At 43.1% G+C, this 20,104-nt stretch overlaps 1 protein-coding gene across 4 annotated transcripts in view; it reads left to right on the plus strand.

Moving 5' to 3' along the window:
• Window positions 1–20,104, plus strand: part of SGCE (sarcoglycan epsilon) — a 163,777-nt gene that overhangs the window by 24,512 nt on the left and 119,161 nt on the right. For all 4 annotated transcript variants that reach the window (XM_078663738.1, XM_078663736.1, XM_078663737.1 and 1 more), the window contains exon 2: window positions 2,830–2,952. In XM_078663738.1, the coding sequence (XP_078519864.1) occupies window positions 2,830–2,952 (123 nt within the window). The remainder of the gene's footprint in view (window positions 1–2,829; window positions 2,953–20,104) is intronic.

Below are 20,104 nucleotides of genomic sequence, written 5' to 3' on the forward strand. Positions count from 1 at the left end.
TGGGATCGTCCGCTGTAGGGCCATAAATATTAAGCAAAAATATAGTAGAATCATGAATTTTAATTTTGGCTATTATATATCTACCCTCAGAATCTGTAGTTTTATTCAAAACCTGACAATGTAACCGCTTCGCAAAGAAAATAGCAACTCCATTTTTCTTTCCATTAGCCGGTGATGAAACAATAGTGTCAACCCATTTTTTATTCATATAATGTAGTATCTTATCATCAATATGAGTCTCTTGCACAAAGCAAATATCAGCTTTACAACTACCTAAATAATCCAAAATTTTTGTACGTTTAACTGGGTGTCTCAAACCTTTAACATTAAGAGAAACAATTTTAACATTGTGAACAGTAGCCATTAGAAGAAGAAAAACAAGGATAGAAGGCAATGGGACAAGAAGAGATGAAGAAAAGTAGAATTGAGAGACAGATTAAAATAGCAACTCTATATTTTAGAACAGAAGAGGAGGAAAAGAAAAAAGGGAGAAAGGAACAAACAAGATACATAAATAGAAACATAGAAACGCACACACGTTCCACAAGTATGGCCAGAACCGTTGAAGCCCATAAAGATAAAGATGAGTCATAAATGTGTCATTTAATTTCTGACTAAAAGGAGTCAAGTGTTAGGGTTATGAGTATCCATTGAAAGTGGAGCTGGTTGGTCGAGGAATTGCTTCAGGTCTTCAGGACGTTGAAAGGATTGGGAAAAGTTATCTTTCCATATGCGCATTGTAGAAGGATCAAAAAGTCCATACTTGAAACCAAGGCTCCTGAGCTGTGGACGACAGGCAGAAAATTCTTTACGTATAGCAACTGTCTCTTTGGCAAAGTCTTGGTGAATACAAATTTTGTGACCATTCGCCATAAGTGAGGGAATGTCTCTTGCAGCTTTCCTTATCAAGGCAAGATGGTGATGACGCAGTACCTTAAATATCATTTGCCTGGGTTTAGTATGGCGAGGGTTACGATATGAAGGGATTCTATGGGCTTTATCCACTTCAAATTTTTCCGGAAACTTGAGATTCAAAAGACCAGGAAGTAGAGATTCCAAGTATGATCGACAATCAGAACCCTCAACTTCTTCAGGCAAATTAAAAATGCGAAGGTTTTACTGCCTATTTCGATTTTCCAATTCCAAAAGTTGAACATGCATAGGATGACTTCTAGCCACAAGAGGTGTAAAAGCGTCAACTTTACTTTTATTATCTTGTATTTTGATGGCATTATCAGATATTTTCATGGACAGAGAAGCCATATCTTTGCGCACACTTTTAATGTCAGAGGCAATAGCTTCAGTATTAATGCGTAATGCCTGAATTTCTTCCAAAATTAAGGACAGAGAAGGTTCAGAAGACTCCACCGCCTTAGACTTGACTGGAAGAGGGGAAACTTGCTGCCTCCTTTTATTGTTGAGTAGATTTTTATTTTCCATTGTGAGGAGAAAAAATCCACAAATAGTCGAAAATGATACACAAATGTGCAAAATAACACACAATTGTGAATTAATTGAGTGAAGCAGTGAAAAGAGTAATGAAAAACTCTTAAAAGCTCTTAAAATCCACGGATTGGTGTCACTACAACGCATGCTTTTACCACGCATGCCTTTACAACGCGTTTTTTACCACGCAGTCCATTACAACGCATAATGCTTTTAGGCGCTGGATAGTGAATTATTTAATTTACTATTCCAACTCCAGTCCCCGTGGATAGCAGGGAAGGTGTTGGATAGTATATTAAATACATTCCCTATCCTAGAGCGCCCCCCAGCGCATTGCGTTGTAATGGTTTGCGTGGTAAAAGTTGCGATGTAATGGTAGTGCATTGTAAAAAATTCGTTGTAACCGTGCTACACCAAATTCACTGGTGCAGCAGCTATGTTAGACTGTGGGCGTGGCTAGGCCCAAGCCAGGCCCTTTCCTGAGGAGCACTCCTCCCCCTGGGTATACAAAGCAGGCAGTACCTTCATGTGTAGCTGGGAGCAGGAACCAGGAGGCAGGAAAACAAGCTTCCAGCGATGAAAACTGCACCAAAATCGCATAGGAGGTGAGAATCCACGTTATTGAGCAAGTCCCCTTATAAAATCGATAAAGTTGACAGAAAATCGTCGTTTATGAGGAAAAACGGGCCGACGATTTTTCGGAGCCTAAACGGCGGCGGCCTTCTTGATCGACGCGCTCGCGCGTCTCCCCCGAAGTGCTTGTTTTTTTGATGTACAGATTTCACATTGTTTCGACATTCATGAGCTTAAAGGATGTCTTCCACTAGACGGAGAGAGATTTGGGACACATTTCACAAAGACACTGCTGTAGGTAGATGAGATGTGCTTTTGTAGTACTTCGGGCCCCAAGAATTTGAAAGAGGATTGCCTGGAAAATCAGGGTGTATGCGACCATGCATAAGAATTAATAATATGCCCACTACCCTATATTAAAATATTGCAAGTCACCTTGAAGTTCTGGGACCTTATTAACTAATTCCATATTTATCTCTGCTCCTCTACAATGTCACCGATACCAAGGTGGCATGCAGTAGTCATGTGCCTTATGGTACCAGAAACTTTATCCCATGTATTAGCTCATTTAACCTAGTGTGACAGTGTTACATCATGTCTACAAAATGTCTGTTGTCACCAAGCCAAACTATTACCTGTAAGACCATGATTGCAGCATTACACTCTGCTTGATGACAAGAGTCTTCTGAAGGCAGCTGACGATGTGTCACTTGTGTGGCAGGAGGGCATTATGTTTCAGTTATAATTAAGCATGTTGATTGAACACTGTTCCTTACTTTTTTCTTTCACGTTTTGTTTTTCTGTTTGCAGTGTACACCATTGTCTCTAAGGTGCACTCTGACCGCAATGTCTACCCTTCTTCTGGAGTCCTGTTTGTTCATGTATTGGAGAGAGAATACTTTAAAGGAGAATTCCCCCCTTACCCCAAGCCTGGTATGAAACCATTTATTTTATATTTGTGAAACACTTCTTACCCTTCAATGATATATTAATTTAATGGAATGCTCTTACTTTTTCTATATTAAAAGATGTTTTATGTGCCTAGATTTTAATAATGTAATTATACCAATATAATATTTATAAAGATTTCTGGAGATTGTGTTACTGTTTATATTATACAATACGGGGGCAATTGTTTGTAAAGACACTTGATTTCAAACTATGATAATGAATATTATTTAAATAAGCACCACATACCAACTCCTGTTTTTAAATCCGCTAATGGACCACTCACCATAGACAGGAGGGGAAATCAGGCTTGGGGCGTGAACAGTACACAAACGCACAGAAAGATTTGGGCCTGAATCAGCTCATATCAAACAGCGTGATAGGAATATGTAATTATAAAAACAGATAAACATAACTTCACTTTTGCTCTGCATTGATAGGACAGAGAGGCTCACCCATGCACTTAATAGAATCTTAAACTGAGCCATTAGTTGTCCCATTTCGTAAAGAAATGTGCAAATCGAAACCTACAGGTTTACTGACTCGCATGGTTGCTTATATCTTTGAGACATTCACACATCATTTCAGAAGAGCACCTTTACAGCAGACTGTTGCAGGTTTCCAGGCATACTTCAGAAAACATTTGTGAATTCCTGCTTGCAAACATACCGATATATTTCTGCATGTGTCATAGAAAATGTTTTACAATTCCATTTAGTGAATTTTGTTCAATGACACTTTTTTTTTTGTTTTCTGTGGTTTCAATGGGGAAAATATTTTTTCCTGGGTAAAAACACCTTTTATTACAACCCCACGAATTTTGGGAGTTTTCCCTTCCCTTTGACTCTCCTTCCTGGAAAGGGACGCATTTCTGTACTTGTCTGGACTAAATGTCTGCTCATTTGCAGTTTGGAGTGTGATTATAAAGGAGTTTGGGACTTTCCACAAGCTCTTGACATTGTGGATGCTGCCAAACGTTTCAAGAAAATCAAGTCCTGAAACATGATTTCCCCTGCATTTTTTTTCTTTTTACAATAATTACGCTTTATTACAAATGCTTGTTTGCACCGAGATCATGACTATGAGGTGATGATAATTATCACATCTTCGCGGTTTTCCACAGATACATTCAGGCAGGTCAAAAAGGCCCATAAAGAGTTAAAAATTCAGAATACTGTGTGTTATATACTGATTCCTTATGTTATGCCTCATTTGAAAGCTAGGTCATTTAAAAAAAAAAAAAATTTAAATATTTAATTTTTCCCCTTTCAGTAATACAATACAGACAAATCATAAACATAAGAACATAGCAAAAATAAAATCAATTTACATACAGTAAAATAATACTGACAAACTAAAGTCATAATCATCATAAACGTTCCTTCCGATCAAAATGTGAATGATACTCCACCATGACGACAGGTCAGAACAAACAATCAGCTCTTACAATACTTAACTGCACAATTGGTGTAGTGTCCGGAATACATCAAGGCCATTCTTCCAATATCACCGCTGCATTTAGCAGTTGCATCACTTTTTTGTCGGTTTATGCATACAAGCTCCAGGTACGGCATTTATGTCTAGTGTGTCTGCGGATTTCCCTCCGCCAATGGAGGTGTTATTGTTTGCTGTGGGGTACGAGTCTCAATGTAAGTGGCATATAGGCTCCAAAAGTTCTTCGGGCGATTTCTAGGAGGGAAGGGGCTCACTGTAGGTTTCAGTTTGCATGTTGCAATACAACATATCCCTGGACCATTGTTTCAATGTGGGGGGGGGGGCCTCTGGACCAATGTATCACCAATACTCGCTTGGCACCTAAGAGTGCCATGTCTACCAAGTGCCGAATGGGTTTCTGTATCTTTTTTAATAACCTAGGAGCGCTAATAGCGGGTCTGGGCTTAGGTCTACCTGTGTTATCACCTGGAGTTCTGCAAAGATCTGTATCCAGTAGTTTGCTATCGGTGGGCAGAGCCATGCTAGGTGTAGGAAATCAGCCTCTGGAGCTCCGCAGTGGTCACAGTCAGGCGCATCGCGGAGCCCGTATTTGTGAAGGCGTGTATATTAAATGCGGTTCGAAATTTTAAACCATATAAGCCTATGGTGTCCATTGAGCGAGATACATTTAGTAGCCTCACAGCTGTACCTCCACATGGCGTCATCTATGTCCAATTCCACTTTGAGATAATCCTTCAGTGATGAAAAATTGTTTTGACATAAATCACAAAATAAATACAGTTTTTACAATCAAACAACATTAAAAACAGGAAAAAAAACTTTTGTCGACGCGTTTCGGTGCTTTCTTCTAGGTTTTGTAAACACCTTCCTCAGGACAGAGCTTTATTTAAAAACAGGATTTCTTCGTTCTAAAAAATGAATACATACAATTAGTTTCATAATGTCCTATTTGAGAGAAAAGAATACCTAGCTAATCGTGTCTTAGATGTCTTTTTGTCACTAAACTATATATGTATAGATAAGTTACAATTCTTACTTCTGTAACTTTGTAGGTGTCTCTCTTGGAGTACAGGACCTTGTGACTATATCTTTGGTCCTGCTAGACATGCATATGTCCCACGGCTCCTAAAGTCATAAAGATATATTTATTTATTTATTTTACTTGTAATCTCTGATTTCATTCTTTGAGATTCATTCTTATATACTGAGTCACTTACTTAAACATTCAGGATCTCGTTAATTTTGTTCTTATGACCCTCCTCATGCGTTCATCATCAATTCTGCGCTGAGTTTGATAAAATTATGGATTCTTCAATGCCTATGGAGTCAAAGGGTAACAGTGTTCACTGTCATGGGTGCCCCCTCTGTGACTTTATAGCTATTTAAGAATATAGATATCCACTTACGTACCGTTCTGGATACTAGGAAATTCCCTCAATACTTTCTTTTACTTCTGTATCGATTTCCTTGCTAGGTACCGTTCATGGGGAATTTTCAATGTCTCCCTCAAATCGATCCTGCTATGGATTCTTCAGTTGTTTCCTATGGGAAATCAACATTATTTTAGGTTTATTTAATAGTATGTGTCTGGTTACAATTATACTCGCTGCTGGGCATACATACTATCTTTTAACTCCAGCTCTGGCTCTCCGTTTGTGTAACAACCCTCTCCTTTCCTCAATTTACCTTCCATGATTGCCTCTATAGCTGAACCGGTCTGTCAGTATGGATCTCTAGATTATGACGTATGCCGGTATTCAATTCCTTATTTATCAATTGCCAAATCCAATTGGTTATCAGGCACTGCATCTTTTTTTAAAAGTATCAATGCCGGCCAACTAGCGACTAAGAATAGTATCAGGACTCCGCTTCTTTCTCTAAGGATTAATGCAGGTCCCCTGCCAGCTTTGGGGTAACGGCCTCGAAATCGCCGCATCACAAGTGGTTACCGGCTAGCGCTGCTTGCCCCCGCCGCCGCAGCTCACCAGCGGCCGCCGAGAGGGGCTGGGCAGCCAAAACCACATTTCCCAGCGTCCCCTGCTTCGTGGGGACGCCGCCAGACCGCAGAGACTTACGCCCGGAGGCGCATTTAGCACAGCGCTTCCTCCCGCGTCGTGGGACGCGCGCGGGCGTCGCAGGGCGGAGCCCGGGCAGAGGGCGGGCGGTTTGTGGCCGTCCGGGGATGGCAAGGGACGGGACGGGCCCAACCGCTAAGGATTGCAAACCAACATGGGTAAGCGGAAACTACAAGCATCCTTGAATGGTGGGAGCCCTAACGCTAAAATCCCACGTAAAACTGCCAGCATAATCTCCTACTTGACTTCAGCTGTAGGGGTTCTTAACAAAGAAATAGAAAACACTGAACGTGAACTGGGGTTAGATGTTAATTAAACATCGTCACAGATCTTGACGCCGAATGGTATTACATCTCCCAGACAGGTGCCACTGGAGCCGTTGGTCATAATCAAGCCCCCCAGTATCCCTATTCCATCTGACCCGATCATCCCATTGAGTCCTGCCCCTGAAACTTGTACCAACTCTGAAGCCCCGAGCGAATCCATACAGGATGTGCCTGCTAAAGTATTTGTTAAGAGACCCCCCAGAAAACCAAGGCGGAGATATATTACCCGAGCGGAAAGAGATACAAAATCAATGGCACATCTTGAAGGAACTATCAAAGACATGGTGGAGAATATTTTCTCGGAGAAACTTGAATCTGTCCTATCATCGATTGCCAAAGATATCATAGACACCTTGAATGAATGTGTGGCAGGGATCTTAAAAAAGTGTGAGCGCCTTAACACCTTTATGTCAGCTTATGACCAATCCAAGATTCTGACTGCAACTCCGCCGAGCAATCAAACGGGGTCCCAAAGGGGCGAGAACATGTGAGGGGGAGATATGTACCATGACACCTCTTATTAAGGCCCCCTGCCCTGCCCCTCCACACTGTAATTCACTTCTCCCAAAGGGAGGGACCAGTACCAAGGACTTGCTCCTGGGCCCAGTCCCTAAGAACCCCACATGCCACACTAGGGCAACGAAGATTGGGAGGGCTATCACGACGGAAATAGCCCCGGTCCATCAGCCCATCATCAATCTTCCACCGGAAGCCTCTCCTTTAGTTGCTATTTTGGTGAACGTCCCCCCCTTGAGGGAGGCCGAGATAGAAACCCAAGATTCCCTGTTAACATCTATTAAGTGTAATGACAACTGTACAGGTGATAAACCGATCTCCTCTAGCATCATCATGGGTAGACGAGTGGGATGGTTGGGCCCCACAAAAAAACACCTGAGGGGTGACTGCCTTATTGTAAATTTTAATAATCCTACAGAGGCATCACGTTTGTTTTGGGATGCCTCATCTTTAAATTCTGATGAAGAGGGCATAAGAGCTCTCCCGTTGGGCTTCTTCTATCCAGGTCCTCACACTAGCCACAGACAGCAGATAGTTCAACAACCCTGGAGTAGGAGTAGGAGTGACACCCATTGGTACAGTCCCAATTTCCCAGTACAAGCGATCAGAGCCCACCCATCCAGCTGGATAACCCATAAACCGGGGTTATTACCTAAGCCCCCTACTATGCCTAGCAGAGAGTCAGGGGAGGGGCTGATCCTTCAAAACAGATTCGCCCCTTTGTCCCAGTTGGAAGAGGTAGATTGACTGGATGGCTCGACCAAGTCGCCCCCACCTACCCCTAATCAGAAAGAGGGACTGAGGGAGACGGCCAAAATACTAAGCTGGAACATTGCAGGGTTACGATCAAAAAGGGACGATGAGGTCTGGGTAAATTTCTTGAAGCAGTATGACATTGTAGCCCTGCAAGAGACCTGGGATAGGGAGTGTAGGTTCTGGGTCACCGGCTACACATCATACTTTGTCCCTGCCTGCCGCTCTTCGGCAGGGAGAGACAGAGGAGGCTTGATGTTGTTGGTGTCGGTTAACTTAGCAGGCACAGCTAAAAAGTTAGAATCTACTTCTCCCAATTTTCAGATTGTAGAAGTTAGCATGACTAATAACACGACCCTCCTGCTTATTAATTTTTATAACTCTATGGTAGGGGAGAGCCCAAACGAGCATCTTTATGCATTGGTTAAATTTTTAAAAGCGTATATGGAATGTCAAACCACTTTTGTCTATTTTATTGTGATGGGAGATTTTAATATTCACCTGTGTCATCTAAATTGTCAGTTTGTTGATGAGGATGGCCCTCCTAACTCATCCCCCCAACATTTTGAACACTTTTCAAAGGGGGAAGCTTTAGAGGACTTTCTGTCAACTATGGATCTGTATGAACCTGGCTTTTTTGATAGGAATGACTGGGTGGTGACATATAGAGCCAGGGAAAGTGAATCTATTATAGATTATATATTTATTTCTCCGGCCCTTCTAGGCTTGGTAACCTTTTATAATGCCGTCCCCTCCACGTACAGCGACCACAACCCGGTGGTAATGGAGTTGGATCACACTATCGCCATTTTTAATAAACAGACTGCTATTACAGCTGTATTGGAGGCTAAACCTAAGGATCAAGGGAGGAGATTAAAGTGGAATAAAGTAATTCCAGATGAATTCTTTTATATTATTAGCTCGAAAGTCGGGGTTGAACTTAATGTTTGCTCGGACCCCTTAAGTCGGGGGGGACATTATTGCCTCCTATGAAACAATCTGTAGTCAAGTGGCCAAAGAACTCACAGTGAAAACACGGCCCAAAATAACATCGGGCAAGGGATGGTTTGATCGAAACTGCTCCAGAGCACATAATTTGCTTATCCGGGCCCTAAAAAAGTCTCCTCAGGATAAACTGCTTGTTATGCAGCTGAGGAAAGCTTATAAATCTACAGTACTGGCCCGCAAAAATGAAATTAAAAGGGATGCCTGGGCCGCTTTGACGGATAAGGCTACTTTAAGGGACAGCTCGAAATTTTGGGCAATAGTCAACAACCCGCTATTTTCAGGTGCCGAGAATGGAGCTTTGGAAATTAATATCTCTGAAAGGGATTGGTTAAATCGTTTTGAGGCAATTTATGGGAGGCTATCTTTGTCTTTTACTAATGAGGAGGTTGAGAAGGCGATAGAGGAAACTGCAGGCCACAAGGCCTCTGGCCCGGATGGTGTGCCTTCTGATCTATATAAGATCAACCCTAAATACTGGGCCAAAATTCTTACGAATGTTTTTAATACTTCAGTTGTAACAAGGTGCCCAGCTACTTGGTCCTGTTCAACCATCATTCCAGTATTTAAAAAGGGCCAAAGGGGTGACCCCAAATGTTATAGGCCAATATCCCTACTGGATTCCTCCATCAAAATCTTGGGGAAGGTGATATTGGCGAAAATAACAGACTGGGCTGTAGAAAACGACATCCTATCAAACGCCCAATATGGGTTTCGAGCCGGCAGAGGCACGGAAGATCAATGCCTCAATTTGCACTTAATTATAAATAAATATACGGTGGCAGCCAAAGGCTCAATTTATTTGGGTTTCATGGACCTGTCCACAGCCTTTGACCTAGTTAATAGGTCATGGCTGTGGACCTTATTACTGGATCTGGGGTTGGACCGTTCATTGGTGTACTTCCTGGCTGAACTTCATAGGGACCTGTATGCAACAATAAGAATGACACAGGAGGGGAAATGCACGGCTAGGTTCAGGTCTGGCAGAGGAGTGCGCCAAGGGTGCATTTTGGCCCCTATGCTCTTTACCTTATATATTAACTCCTTGGAAGATTCACTGGTAAAGGCATCTCTGGACATTCCGCGTATGGGAGGAACGTCCATCCCTGTACTCATATACGCGGACGATGCCGTTTTGTTGGCACGGACTCCTCTTGGCCTTCAAAGATTGTTAAACTCCTTCGGAGAATTCATGAAATCTTTGGATTTAGTCATTAATACCGGTAAATCAAACGTTGTGACACTGGGTTCTAATAAATATAGCTCCAAAACCTTTTTTTGTAATGAATGTGCGATCTCTAGGGTGAAAGTTTTTACGTACCTGGGAGTGGTGTTCGACGACAGAGGTACCTGGGGCCCACAACTCACCACCAATGTTAATGCGGTTAGAAGGTCCTCTGCCGCCATCCTAGGTTTTGCTAAACGGTTAGGTGGGAAACCGTGTGAAGCAATTTTATCCATTTATAAAGCAAAGTCTATTGCTATTGCAAGATACGGGGCTGGCATATGGGGGTACAAACAACATAAGCCTATCCAGACGGAGGAAAATAAATTCCTCCGTGTCCTCCTAGCTCTCCCCCAAGCAACAGCTACCTTTTCGGTCCATCAAGAGCTAGGGATGGGCTATACTTCAGACATCATAAGCTTAGCCCCCATTTTAATATGGATAAAAACATGGCTGAACCCGAAACTCACCCTGAATCATGAGATTTTAAGAGATTGCATGAAATTGGAGAAATGGAATGAAATCCAGTGGTTGTCCTTTATTAAGACAACCGCAATGGACTTGGGATGCCCGGAGATTTTTACTAACCCAGAAGGGCTGTTAAAGGAGGACATCAATCGGGTTAAGAATAATTTTAAGAAACTTAGAGACCAGGAGCCGGAATATGTGCAATTAAACAAACCTACCGTTAGGGCCCATTTCTTACTACTTATGTCTTTATCTATTCAACCATACCTCAATACCATTACGGTCCCATTTCATCGATGGTTGATAACTAAATTTCGCTTTAACCAAATTCATTTCTTCCTGTCTGATCCTATGGGGTGGTGTAGGCCAGAGGATGCAGTGCCATGCAAATGTGATGGTCACTCACCTCAAGATATAACACACTTTATATATTTTTGCTCCTTTTATAGCAATGGCAGGAAAAAGTTTATTCTCCCACTTTTAAAAGACAAGGGTTACTTACAAATTAAACCAGCACTTCTTCACTTGCAACTAATGGAATCCCCAGTGATTATGGGGCCGATTAGGATGGCGGACGGTCTTGCGTCCGTCCACCATCCCAGAGGTGGAGGGACCGTCCGCATGGGCTGCGGCGGTCCCTCCGTGCAAATTAGGATGTGACCGCCACCCTGGCGGTCACATCCTGGATATTTAACATTGCGGTGGGTGCTGCTTCAAGCAGCACCCGCCGCAATGCTGGGGGGTACCATAGGTACCCCCCATGTGCACCCCCCACCCGCCTACACCCTGGGGGCCCGCAACGGGCCCCCAAAATCAAAAGTACACATGCTTTTCCACGGCGGAAAAACCGCCGCGGAAAAGCATGTTTACAAATGTTTCCTAATTTGGCTGGCGGTGTCTGATAGACACTGCCAGCCAAATGAGAGCTTTTCCGCCGCGGTTGTAATCCGACCGCGGCAGAAAAGCAGCGGACAGAAACCAAGACCCACCAGCCATCGTAATGCGGCGGTGGGTCTTTGGTGACTCCGCAGAGGATTTTCCGCCTCCTCCGGGCCGGAGGTGGCTTCCGCCGGCCCGGAGGAGGCGGAAAATCCTCCATCCTAATCGGCCCCATAGTTTGGTGTTGCTAATTTTTTTGTAGCATCCATCCGAAGCAGAAAGATTAGACTGGCGAAAATAATATAATGGTGCCATAAGTATGTGATTTTAATGGCATAATAATTAATTGATGTTTTTAAGTAAAAATTGCTTTTTAATACTGTCTTTTATTGTATTGATGTAACTTTGGCATTATTTATTTGTATAGTATACTTTTATGATTTTTATTAATCGAATAAAGTGTGTTTTAAAATAAATAAATAAAAATATAATAATGCAATAATATTTTGCAAGTATTGATTCCCAGATTTAGACATCAGATTCTGTTTGCTATGTGTCAGGGTCATGATGTAACCTTTGTGACTTGTAGGGTGCATCATTATATCTAAAATTAGCAATTGCATGAAGAAACCCATATGAAGAACAAGGAAAATGAAAAAGAACGAAATCCAAAGCAAAAATACATTTACATACATACAACCCCACCTCCCTCCGCCCACACCATGCCATCCCCAACTGGGCATCGTGAAATTTCTCCACCCCCCTCCCAAATTGAAAACCATCCCATTGAGCAACCATGCAGTGTGTAACACGCAGGGGCGGATGTTTCCTAAGCACCGCAATCAAACCTTTAGCAATTCCAAATATATCAAGCGAAATAATAGTATGTCAACTAACCATTCAGAACCATCGGGTTAACCGTTACATAACATATATATGTAATGTAAAAAAGAACCACCCGCAAATATTTTCCAGGCATCTTACCACAGGGCCCTCTCCACCCCATTACGATAACTGACATTATTATCAAGCATTTCAAACTGTTCCGTTTTACTTGCGATTAGTGTCAGTGGGTTTAGGCCTCCGTACTCCGTCCAGCAGCATACCAATAGCAGTGGGGGTGGAGGGCGTCGTGGCGCCTATTACACCAGATTTCCATTATGGCGAGTGGGAAACAGCACTAGGAAGTCATTGGCATACGATATGAGAAACTAGTAGCCAGTGTTCTAGTCATTGTCCTCAAGAGCGCTTCCTCTTGCTTCCGCCTCCGCCGTCGCTGCTCCGTCTTGTTTCGATTCCTTTCTCGCCTTTTTGAGTAAGTCCTTCAGTACTTTTTGCAGCATCTTCGGATCTGTTAAGATACGCGTGGAGCCATTCATGTTGACCTTCAGCTTGGCAGGATAGAGCATGGTGTATGTGATGGTGTGATCCCGGAGTTGCCGTTTGAGGGGATTAAATTGACGGCGCGCTTCTTGTACTCTTGCTGTAAAGTCTGGGTAGAGGGAGATGGCAGAACCCTCATTTAAGTTCTCCCAGTTCTCTGGCGCACCTCAACGCCGAGTCACAATCCCAGTAATTCAGGAGCTTAGCTATCACCGGGCGTGGCGGGGCACCCGGAGCAGGTCTTGGCCCCAGTGAGCGGTGAACTTTTTCAAAGACAAACATGTCCGAAAATATTTCACAGCCTAGTAGAGAGATCAGGAGCTTTTCGATTAATTGTTCTACTTTTCCCATCGGGGTCATCTTCGGCAGGCCCGTTATGCATAAATCACTGCGGTGTGAGAGGGCCTCTAAGTCCTCCATCTTGTCTTGTAGGTCCGAGATGGTTTTGGCCATTTGTCATTGCAATTGGTCCATTTCAGTTTGTGCCTCTTCAACCTCCGTGATCCGTCTCTGTGCCATGTCTGTATGCTCCACTTTTTTATCAAGCCTCTCTGCGATCCTATCCATACAATAGACTAGAGAATCTATGTTCCCGTCTTTTTTGGATAGTGGCAAACATTTGTTTCACATCGCCATCCTCCTCCTCCGACTTCTCCGGTCTGGCGTCCGCAGATCAGGCCCGATCTGTTTCTTTATGTCTGGTGGTTTAGCATCAAAGGGTAGCTTGGTTTGTGTTTTGTCTACACGCCCCATGGTTTTAGCTATTGTTCCTGCACCACAGCAGTGCGTGGCTCTAAGCGCAGGGGAAGATGCTGCTGCAACAATCTAAAAATAACTAAAAGTTTTAATTAAATAAATTACATTTCAACTATAATAAAGCTGATACTGTAGTGAAATATTGGTGAATTATTTAAAGGAAATAAAAATGTCATGCTTGTGGAAACAATTCAGGCAAACTATTAGGTAAGTACGGAAAATCTAGAAAAAATTGGTAAAACAACACATACTTTAAAATAAATATGGCAACATCATGAGGAAAACATTTTTATGATTGTGTCTGCTACCTACAATGACATTAATGAACATAAGAATATGCTTTATTGTGTCCTACTCCAAAAGGTCTTGATCCCACATCCAACATGTGTTTCACGTATTGTAACACCTCTTCAAGCCTATTGTGGGGAAAACTTCATGGAGAGATGAATTGTAGCATGAATTGAACTGAAATAGCATTTGTATAGCGCATGGCTACCCGGAGGCATCCCAGCGTTAGCAGAAGCAGCAATGAGGTGTTCAGCAATTTAGGGAAATAGTAATGTTTTTAGGGATCTGCGAAAAGAGAAATGGTTGGATTCTGCTTGCAGGTGGGGGAAAGGGAATTCCAGAGTCTGGCCGCATTAAAAGAGAATTGCCGGCCTCCACTTCTGGTCTTTCTAATCCTAGGGATAATGGCCAGGTTCATGGTTTTGGAGCGAAGGCTTCTATTGGGCTCATAAGACTGGATGATACTATGAAGAATGGGGGGACCTGTTTTGAATAAAGATTATGGACAATACACAAGGACTTGAACTTAACTCTCTCCTGGATTGGCAGCCAGTCGTGTGATTTCAAAGCAGGTTTGGCTGAATGATGTTTAGGGATGCCCAGTAAGAGTCTTGCAGCCCAATTTAGGATGGACTGTAGTTTGGAAAGGGTGGCAACGGGGCACCCAAATAGAGAGCGTTCGCATAGTCCAGCCGGGATAAGACAAGGGCCTGGACCATAATTTTCCTTGCCTGAAAAGGAAGAAGAGGAAGAACCTTCTGAATCATTTTAAGGACACCATAGCATGAGGCGGCCGTCTTCCTTGCCTGAGTTTTAAATGTGAGGTCTTGGTTGATCCAAGCACCCAGACTCTTTAGCTGGGTCTTGGGGATGGGGCTGAGTCTAGGGAGGTAGGCCATATTGCCTTTAGGTGAAGAGGAGAACGAATGCCTAGGATCATGATTGCACTCTTTTCCCCATTCAATGTAAGAAAGAAGTCACTCATCTAGCTCGCAAATTTTTCCAAGTAAGAGCGCTGGCAGGGAGGGGAGCTTTCCGCTCTATTAAGCCCAATCATCAATTGTGTGTCATCTGCATAGGTGACTATGTGTATTCCAAGGGTAGAACTACCTCTGCAAGGGTACAAGTGTAAACATAAAATAAGGTGGGGCTCAAGGAAGATCCCTGAGGCACTCCACAGCACTGGGGTGTCTGTTTAGAGGTCACCTCGTTATCAAAGACTTGGAAGGATCTGTTGTTCAGGAAGGATTGTAGCCATGCTAGGGCGATTCCGGTGATACCTAGTTTCCTGAGCCTATGGATCAGGATACGATGGTTTATGGTATCAAATGCCGCACTGAGGTCAAGAAGAAGGACCACCACAGTGCCACCGGAGTCAACTATCTTTCTTGACTCCTCCACTGCTGAGAGCAGGGCCGTTTCTGTTCCCTGTAGTGGGCGGACACCTGTCTGGGTCCAATGGAGGAGTTTATGAGTCTCAAGGAATGAAGATAATATTAAATTGAAATATTTTTCAGTGATTTTACTAACCTCTGGGAGCAAGGAAATGGGGCAATAATTTCCCAGGTTGGAGGGATCAAGGCTGTTTTTTTTTGGAGAGCCTTTACCATGGCTTCCTTCCATGAGGGGGGACCACCCCCGAGGAGAGTGAGATGTTGATCAGGTCTAAGATCATAGTGGAAACCCCACCTGCCACCTTTCTCAGTATCCATAATGGGGCAGGGTCTATGGGTGACCCACATTTTACCTTAGATAGGAGGCTTTATGACATAGTCATCTCCTTCGCCGGAATTATTACAGAGTTGAGGGGCTGGAGAGTCATTTTTGATAGGGGAAAAAGAGGAGAAAATAGTTTCAATTTTATTTGAAAAGAACTCCGCTAGTTTGTCACACTGAGCTCCCGAGGTGTCAGGGATAGCTGGCGGGGTGGGGGTGGGGGGGATTTGGGGGTGAACTTTGGAAAGAGTTTTAGCAATGCTAAAGATCTCACGGGCGAAATTGGATTCTGCAAAAAATTTGTTTTCATAGTAGGCTGCCCGTGCTGCCCTAATTTCAGCTTTGTAAAAATTAATACTTTCTCTCTATTTTTTTTTCTTGTCCTGTGAGAAACTTTTCCTCCAGTCTCTCTCAAGTTTTTTGCAATTTTGTTTTAGGCCCCGTAGTGTGGCTGAGTACCAAGGTTTTTGAATATTTCCTGTTTTGACTTTGATCTTTTTTACGGGAACAAGGACATCTAAAGATTTTTGGAGCCAGTTGTTGAAATTATCATTGGCTGTGACTGCATCTAAGGAAGATGCAGGTTTAGTTTCTTCTAGTACCATGGCCCAGTTTTCAGTTGAGAGTTTGGACCAAGGGCGTCTTGTTAAATAAATGGGGATCTTATATGGAGCTATATGGGGTGGTGACCAAGTAAAAGGTATAAGGAAATGGTCTGACCATGGGACAGGGATGGGTTTCCCTCCTAATAAAAGTCCTCCGAATTTGAAAAAATGGGGTCAAGTAAATGACCCCTTATATGGGTGGGCTCACTCATTTTTTGTATGAGTTGGAAGGCTGCTAGGTCCTTGGTGAGTTCAATTGCCGATGCCTGTAGGGGGTCGTCAAAATGAAGATTGAAGTCCCCCAGTATGGTGAAGTTAGCCAATGAGCTAGCTAGGTTTGCAGCCAGGTCTGGTAATGAATTACAAAATTCTACTGAGGGTCCCGGGGTTCGGTATATTAAAATACCCGAAAAAGTGAGGGCTGGGGAGAACTCAATAGAGAAGGCAGCGTTCTCACAGTCTGGGACAGGGCTATCAGTCAATCGGCAGTTTAAACCTTGTTTGTAGATAATGGCTATCCAGCCCCCTTTCCCTATGGGACGGTCCAGCCTCAGAATGGAATAGCTGCTTGGAAGAGCCTGAATAAGATCAGGGTCAGAGCTGGGGGTAAGCCATGTCTCTGTGAGAAACAATACCTCTGGCGATTCTTCTTTCAGTAGGATGGAAATTTCTGCTGTGTGTTTAGGCAGTGATCTACAGTTTAGGAAACACATTTTATATTTCTGTGAGTTGGTGAGGGATGGGTGAGGGTCTGTTGTTAAAAGTGAAATCTGCAGTGCGAACATGTATAGAGATCACTAGAGGGTAGGATGGAATGTTTGCATGTTCCCCTTATCACACCTGCTAGGCGGCGTAATTCTCCCGAGCTATACTGCATCCGCTGGCCAGTACGGGGAGCAGGGGTTTTGGCCCGTGGACCCGGACGGACGTGGACGGGCGCTGGCGCGCCAGCGGCACGCCCGCTGCGCGTCCAGTCCGGCATCATGAATAAGAGGAGTCAGCCCGGAAGTGAAGAGAGGCAGGGGGAGGAGCCGGGTCCCTCCGCTTCAATCAGCGATCAGCTGCGATCAGCTGTGGCGGACCGGGGACCGGGAGTGCAAAGAACAATGTGCAAAGAGTAAGTTTAAAACAATCTGTTACCCCCCTGATAGAGAATTCCCATTTAAAAAGATGCGCGGTTCGTAATACACTGGGTTTTACTAAAAACAAAGCTTTACCCCACGCTGGCAGGTACACGCTGTGACTGATTAGCATGGCAGAACAAGGGGAAAAAAGAAATGAAAGACAAAAAGAACAACATCTTAGAATGCTTTCTTAACCTTCAACTTTTTTGAACATTCTTTATTTTAAGACTGGAGAATCAAAAGTTATCCTTTTAATACAATTGAAATACAATTTTAACCATCTTACCAAATAGTTGCTTCAACTGTTCAGTGGCCAACACAAATCCTTCAATGAACCATCAATAATATTCACATAAATCCAAAAATGATTTCACCTGTTTACATATTAGTGGGAGGCTGACCATAAGTGATAGCCCTGGCCAAATCATTCTTGGGTCAAAAGCCTACAAGTGTTAGATGATTACTTAGATACTAAATAGTTTCTGTAAAAAGAAAATTGTATTTCTCTAATAGTACACTCTCTTCTGTCTACATCAAGGGCAACCCATAAGCAACACCAACGTTCTCACCCAAATTACTGCTTGCATCAAGAGCTACACTGCCTCCTACACAGCTGACACACAGCCACATAAAGTCCTGGAATGTAAGTGCGGTGCTTCGGAGTTCTGTCTCTCGCTCTGCACTGCTAGAAGACACAGCATTGCCTGACTCCAAAAAGAGGACTATCATCATACCGTAATTTCTAACACTCCAGTACCTGATCAATAATTCTATTGTGCTTCTCCACCGTCTAATAGAATGCCATCTAAATCAGCACACTAGAACAATTTCAAACTAATTTTTTGAAGAACTGAGGCAGCAGAGGCCAGACCAAAGGGTATCCTAATCTGGAAGCACAAAAGGCATAATAAAGGTTGGTAAATACTCTGATGCCTTTGCCAGCTCTATTTGATAGTATGTAGATCTCAGGTTTATAGTGTAGAGAAAAACATACATTTCCCAATTGTTCAAAACTGTCCACATTTTCAGGAGCAGGTGACACGCTGCAAGAATGCTCCTTCTGAGAGACCTGAATTTGGTACACAATCAGATTTCATCAGATTTATTTTGCTACTACAACTGTTAACCAGTTATTTTTATATCGTCCTTCTTCAATTGCGTCAGATGATCAAATAGGTGTCCTCTAGTACTCAAAGGAACTTTATTTACCAAATGCCATATTGGGATTGCTGACTCCTTCAAAATGATTTGGAGATAAAAATCCTTTACAGATTCCAATTTGTCTTTGAGTACATCTTGATGGGAGTCCAAATACTATGGAGTTCTCCATTCTCCAAGGTGCTTGAAAAATTTGACACACTGTTTACAATTTATCTACCATACTCATTGTGCCTGTGCACACCGCCCAAGAGTATTATAACCTTTGAGTGCAACATAAACCTTTAGGAAATTTCATGATCTTTGTTGGACACTTTCTCCCGAAAAAGATCAACATGTCAGCTGTGTCTCCCCAGCAAGCAATAACCTTAATTTCAGGAAGTAACAAATGTACATTATTCTCTTCAGAGAAAAATATTTTGTTGTAAATTATAGCGATTGGTGATGTTCATTTCTGTAACATTATCCCTCATACTGTGTCATACACAGGATACCCCTTGTCATTGAGAACACCATCAGTGTCAACAATTAGTATCAATGAATGTAAACTAGCAACTGGAACTGTTTTCACTTTTGCTCTACACATCCTAGCAAAATGATCAAATTTGTGACATTTGTTGCAGGTCTTGTTTATGGCAGAACATGAAGGTGACATGAAGTTGCTAAAAGGGATCATGAATCACATTCCTCTCTATACATTTTCACTCTTTGTCTAATATGCGTTAGTTTTGTTAAGTAAATCCTGCAACCACATTAATTGAAAAAGAAAATTTGATAGTGCAGTGGCGGCTGCTAAGGAGTGGGGTGGTGAAGCAGGGCGGGCAAGAGATAAAAAAATAAAAAAGATCAATTACCTGAAAAAGGCTGCAGCTTCTCTCTCTGCCCTCTTTTCTTCCTGGCTTCTGGAAGCACACAGGCTGCCTGAAGCCAATTATGACGCTGCTGTCACCAGCTTGACAAATGCAAAAACAAAAATTGATGGACAGAATGCAGAACAATGTCATACACTCACCCCAGTACAGAGATCTGGGCCTAAATCCATAGTTTTTTTGCACTCCACACCACCACAGGTCAGACATGGCCGTATGCAAATCAGCCTTGACCCTGTGCCTCATGGGAACAGTCCAGCCCGAACTGCCAAGCCATGTCTTTCCTGGACCGGAATCAAGCATCCAAGGACCGGTTTCTGGCTATCAGCTGTCATCAGCCTGGATAGCTTGACTCCAGTGGTGTGGAGAGCATGGGACTCACGTCTGAGCATACCCATCCCACTCGGGGTGACAAAGGCAAAAACAACAGTTGATGGACAGAATGCAGAACAATGTCATACACTCACCCCAGTACAGAGATCTGGGCCTAAATCCATTGTTTTGTCTGCACTCCACACCACCCCAGGTCAGACATG

This window comes from Lissotriton helveticus, chromosome 10 (genome assembly GCF_964261635.1).
Source record: "Lissotriton helveticus chromosome 10, aLisHel1.1, whole genome shotgun sequence".
NCBI lineage: Eukaryota > Metazoa > Chordata > Amphibia > Caudata > Salamandridae > Lissotriton > Lissotriton helveticus.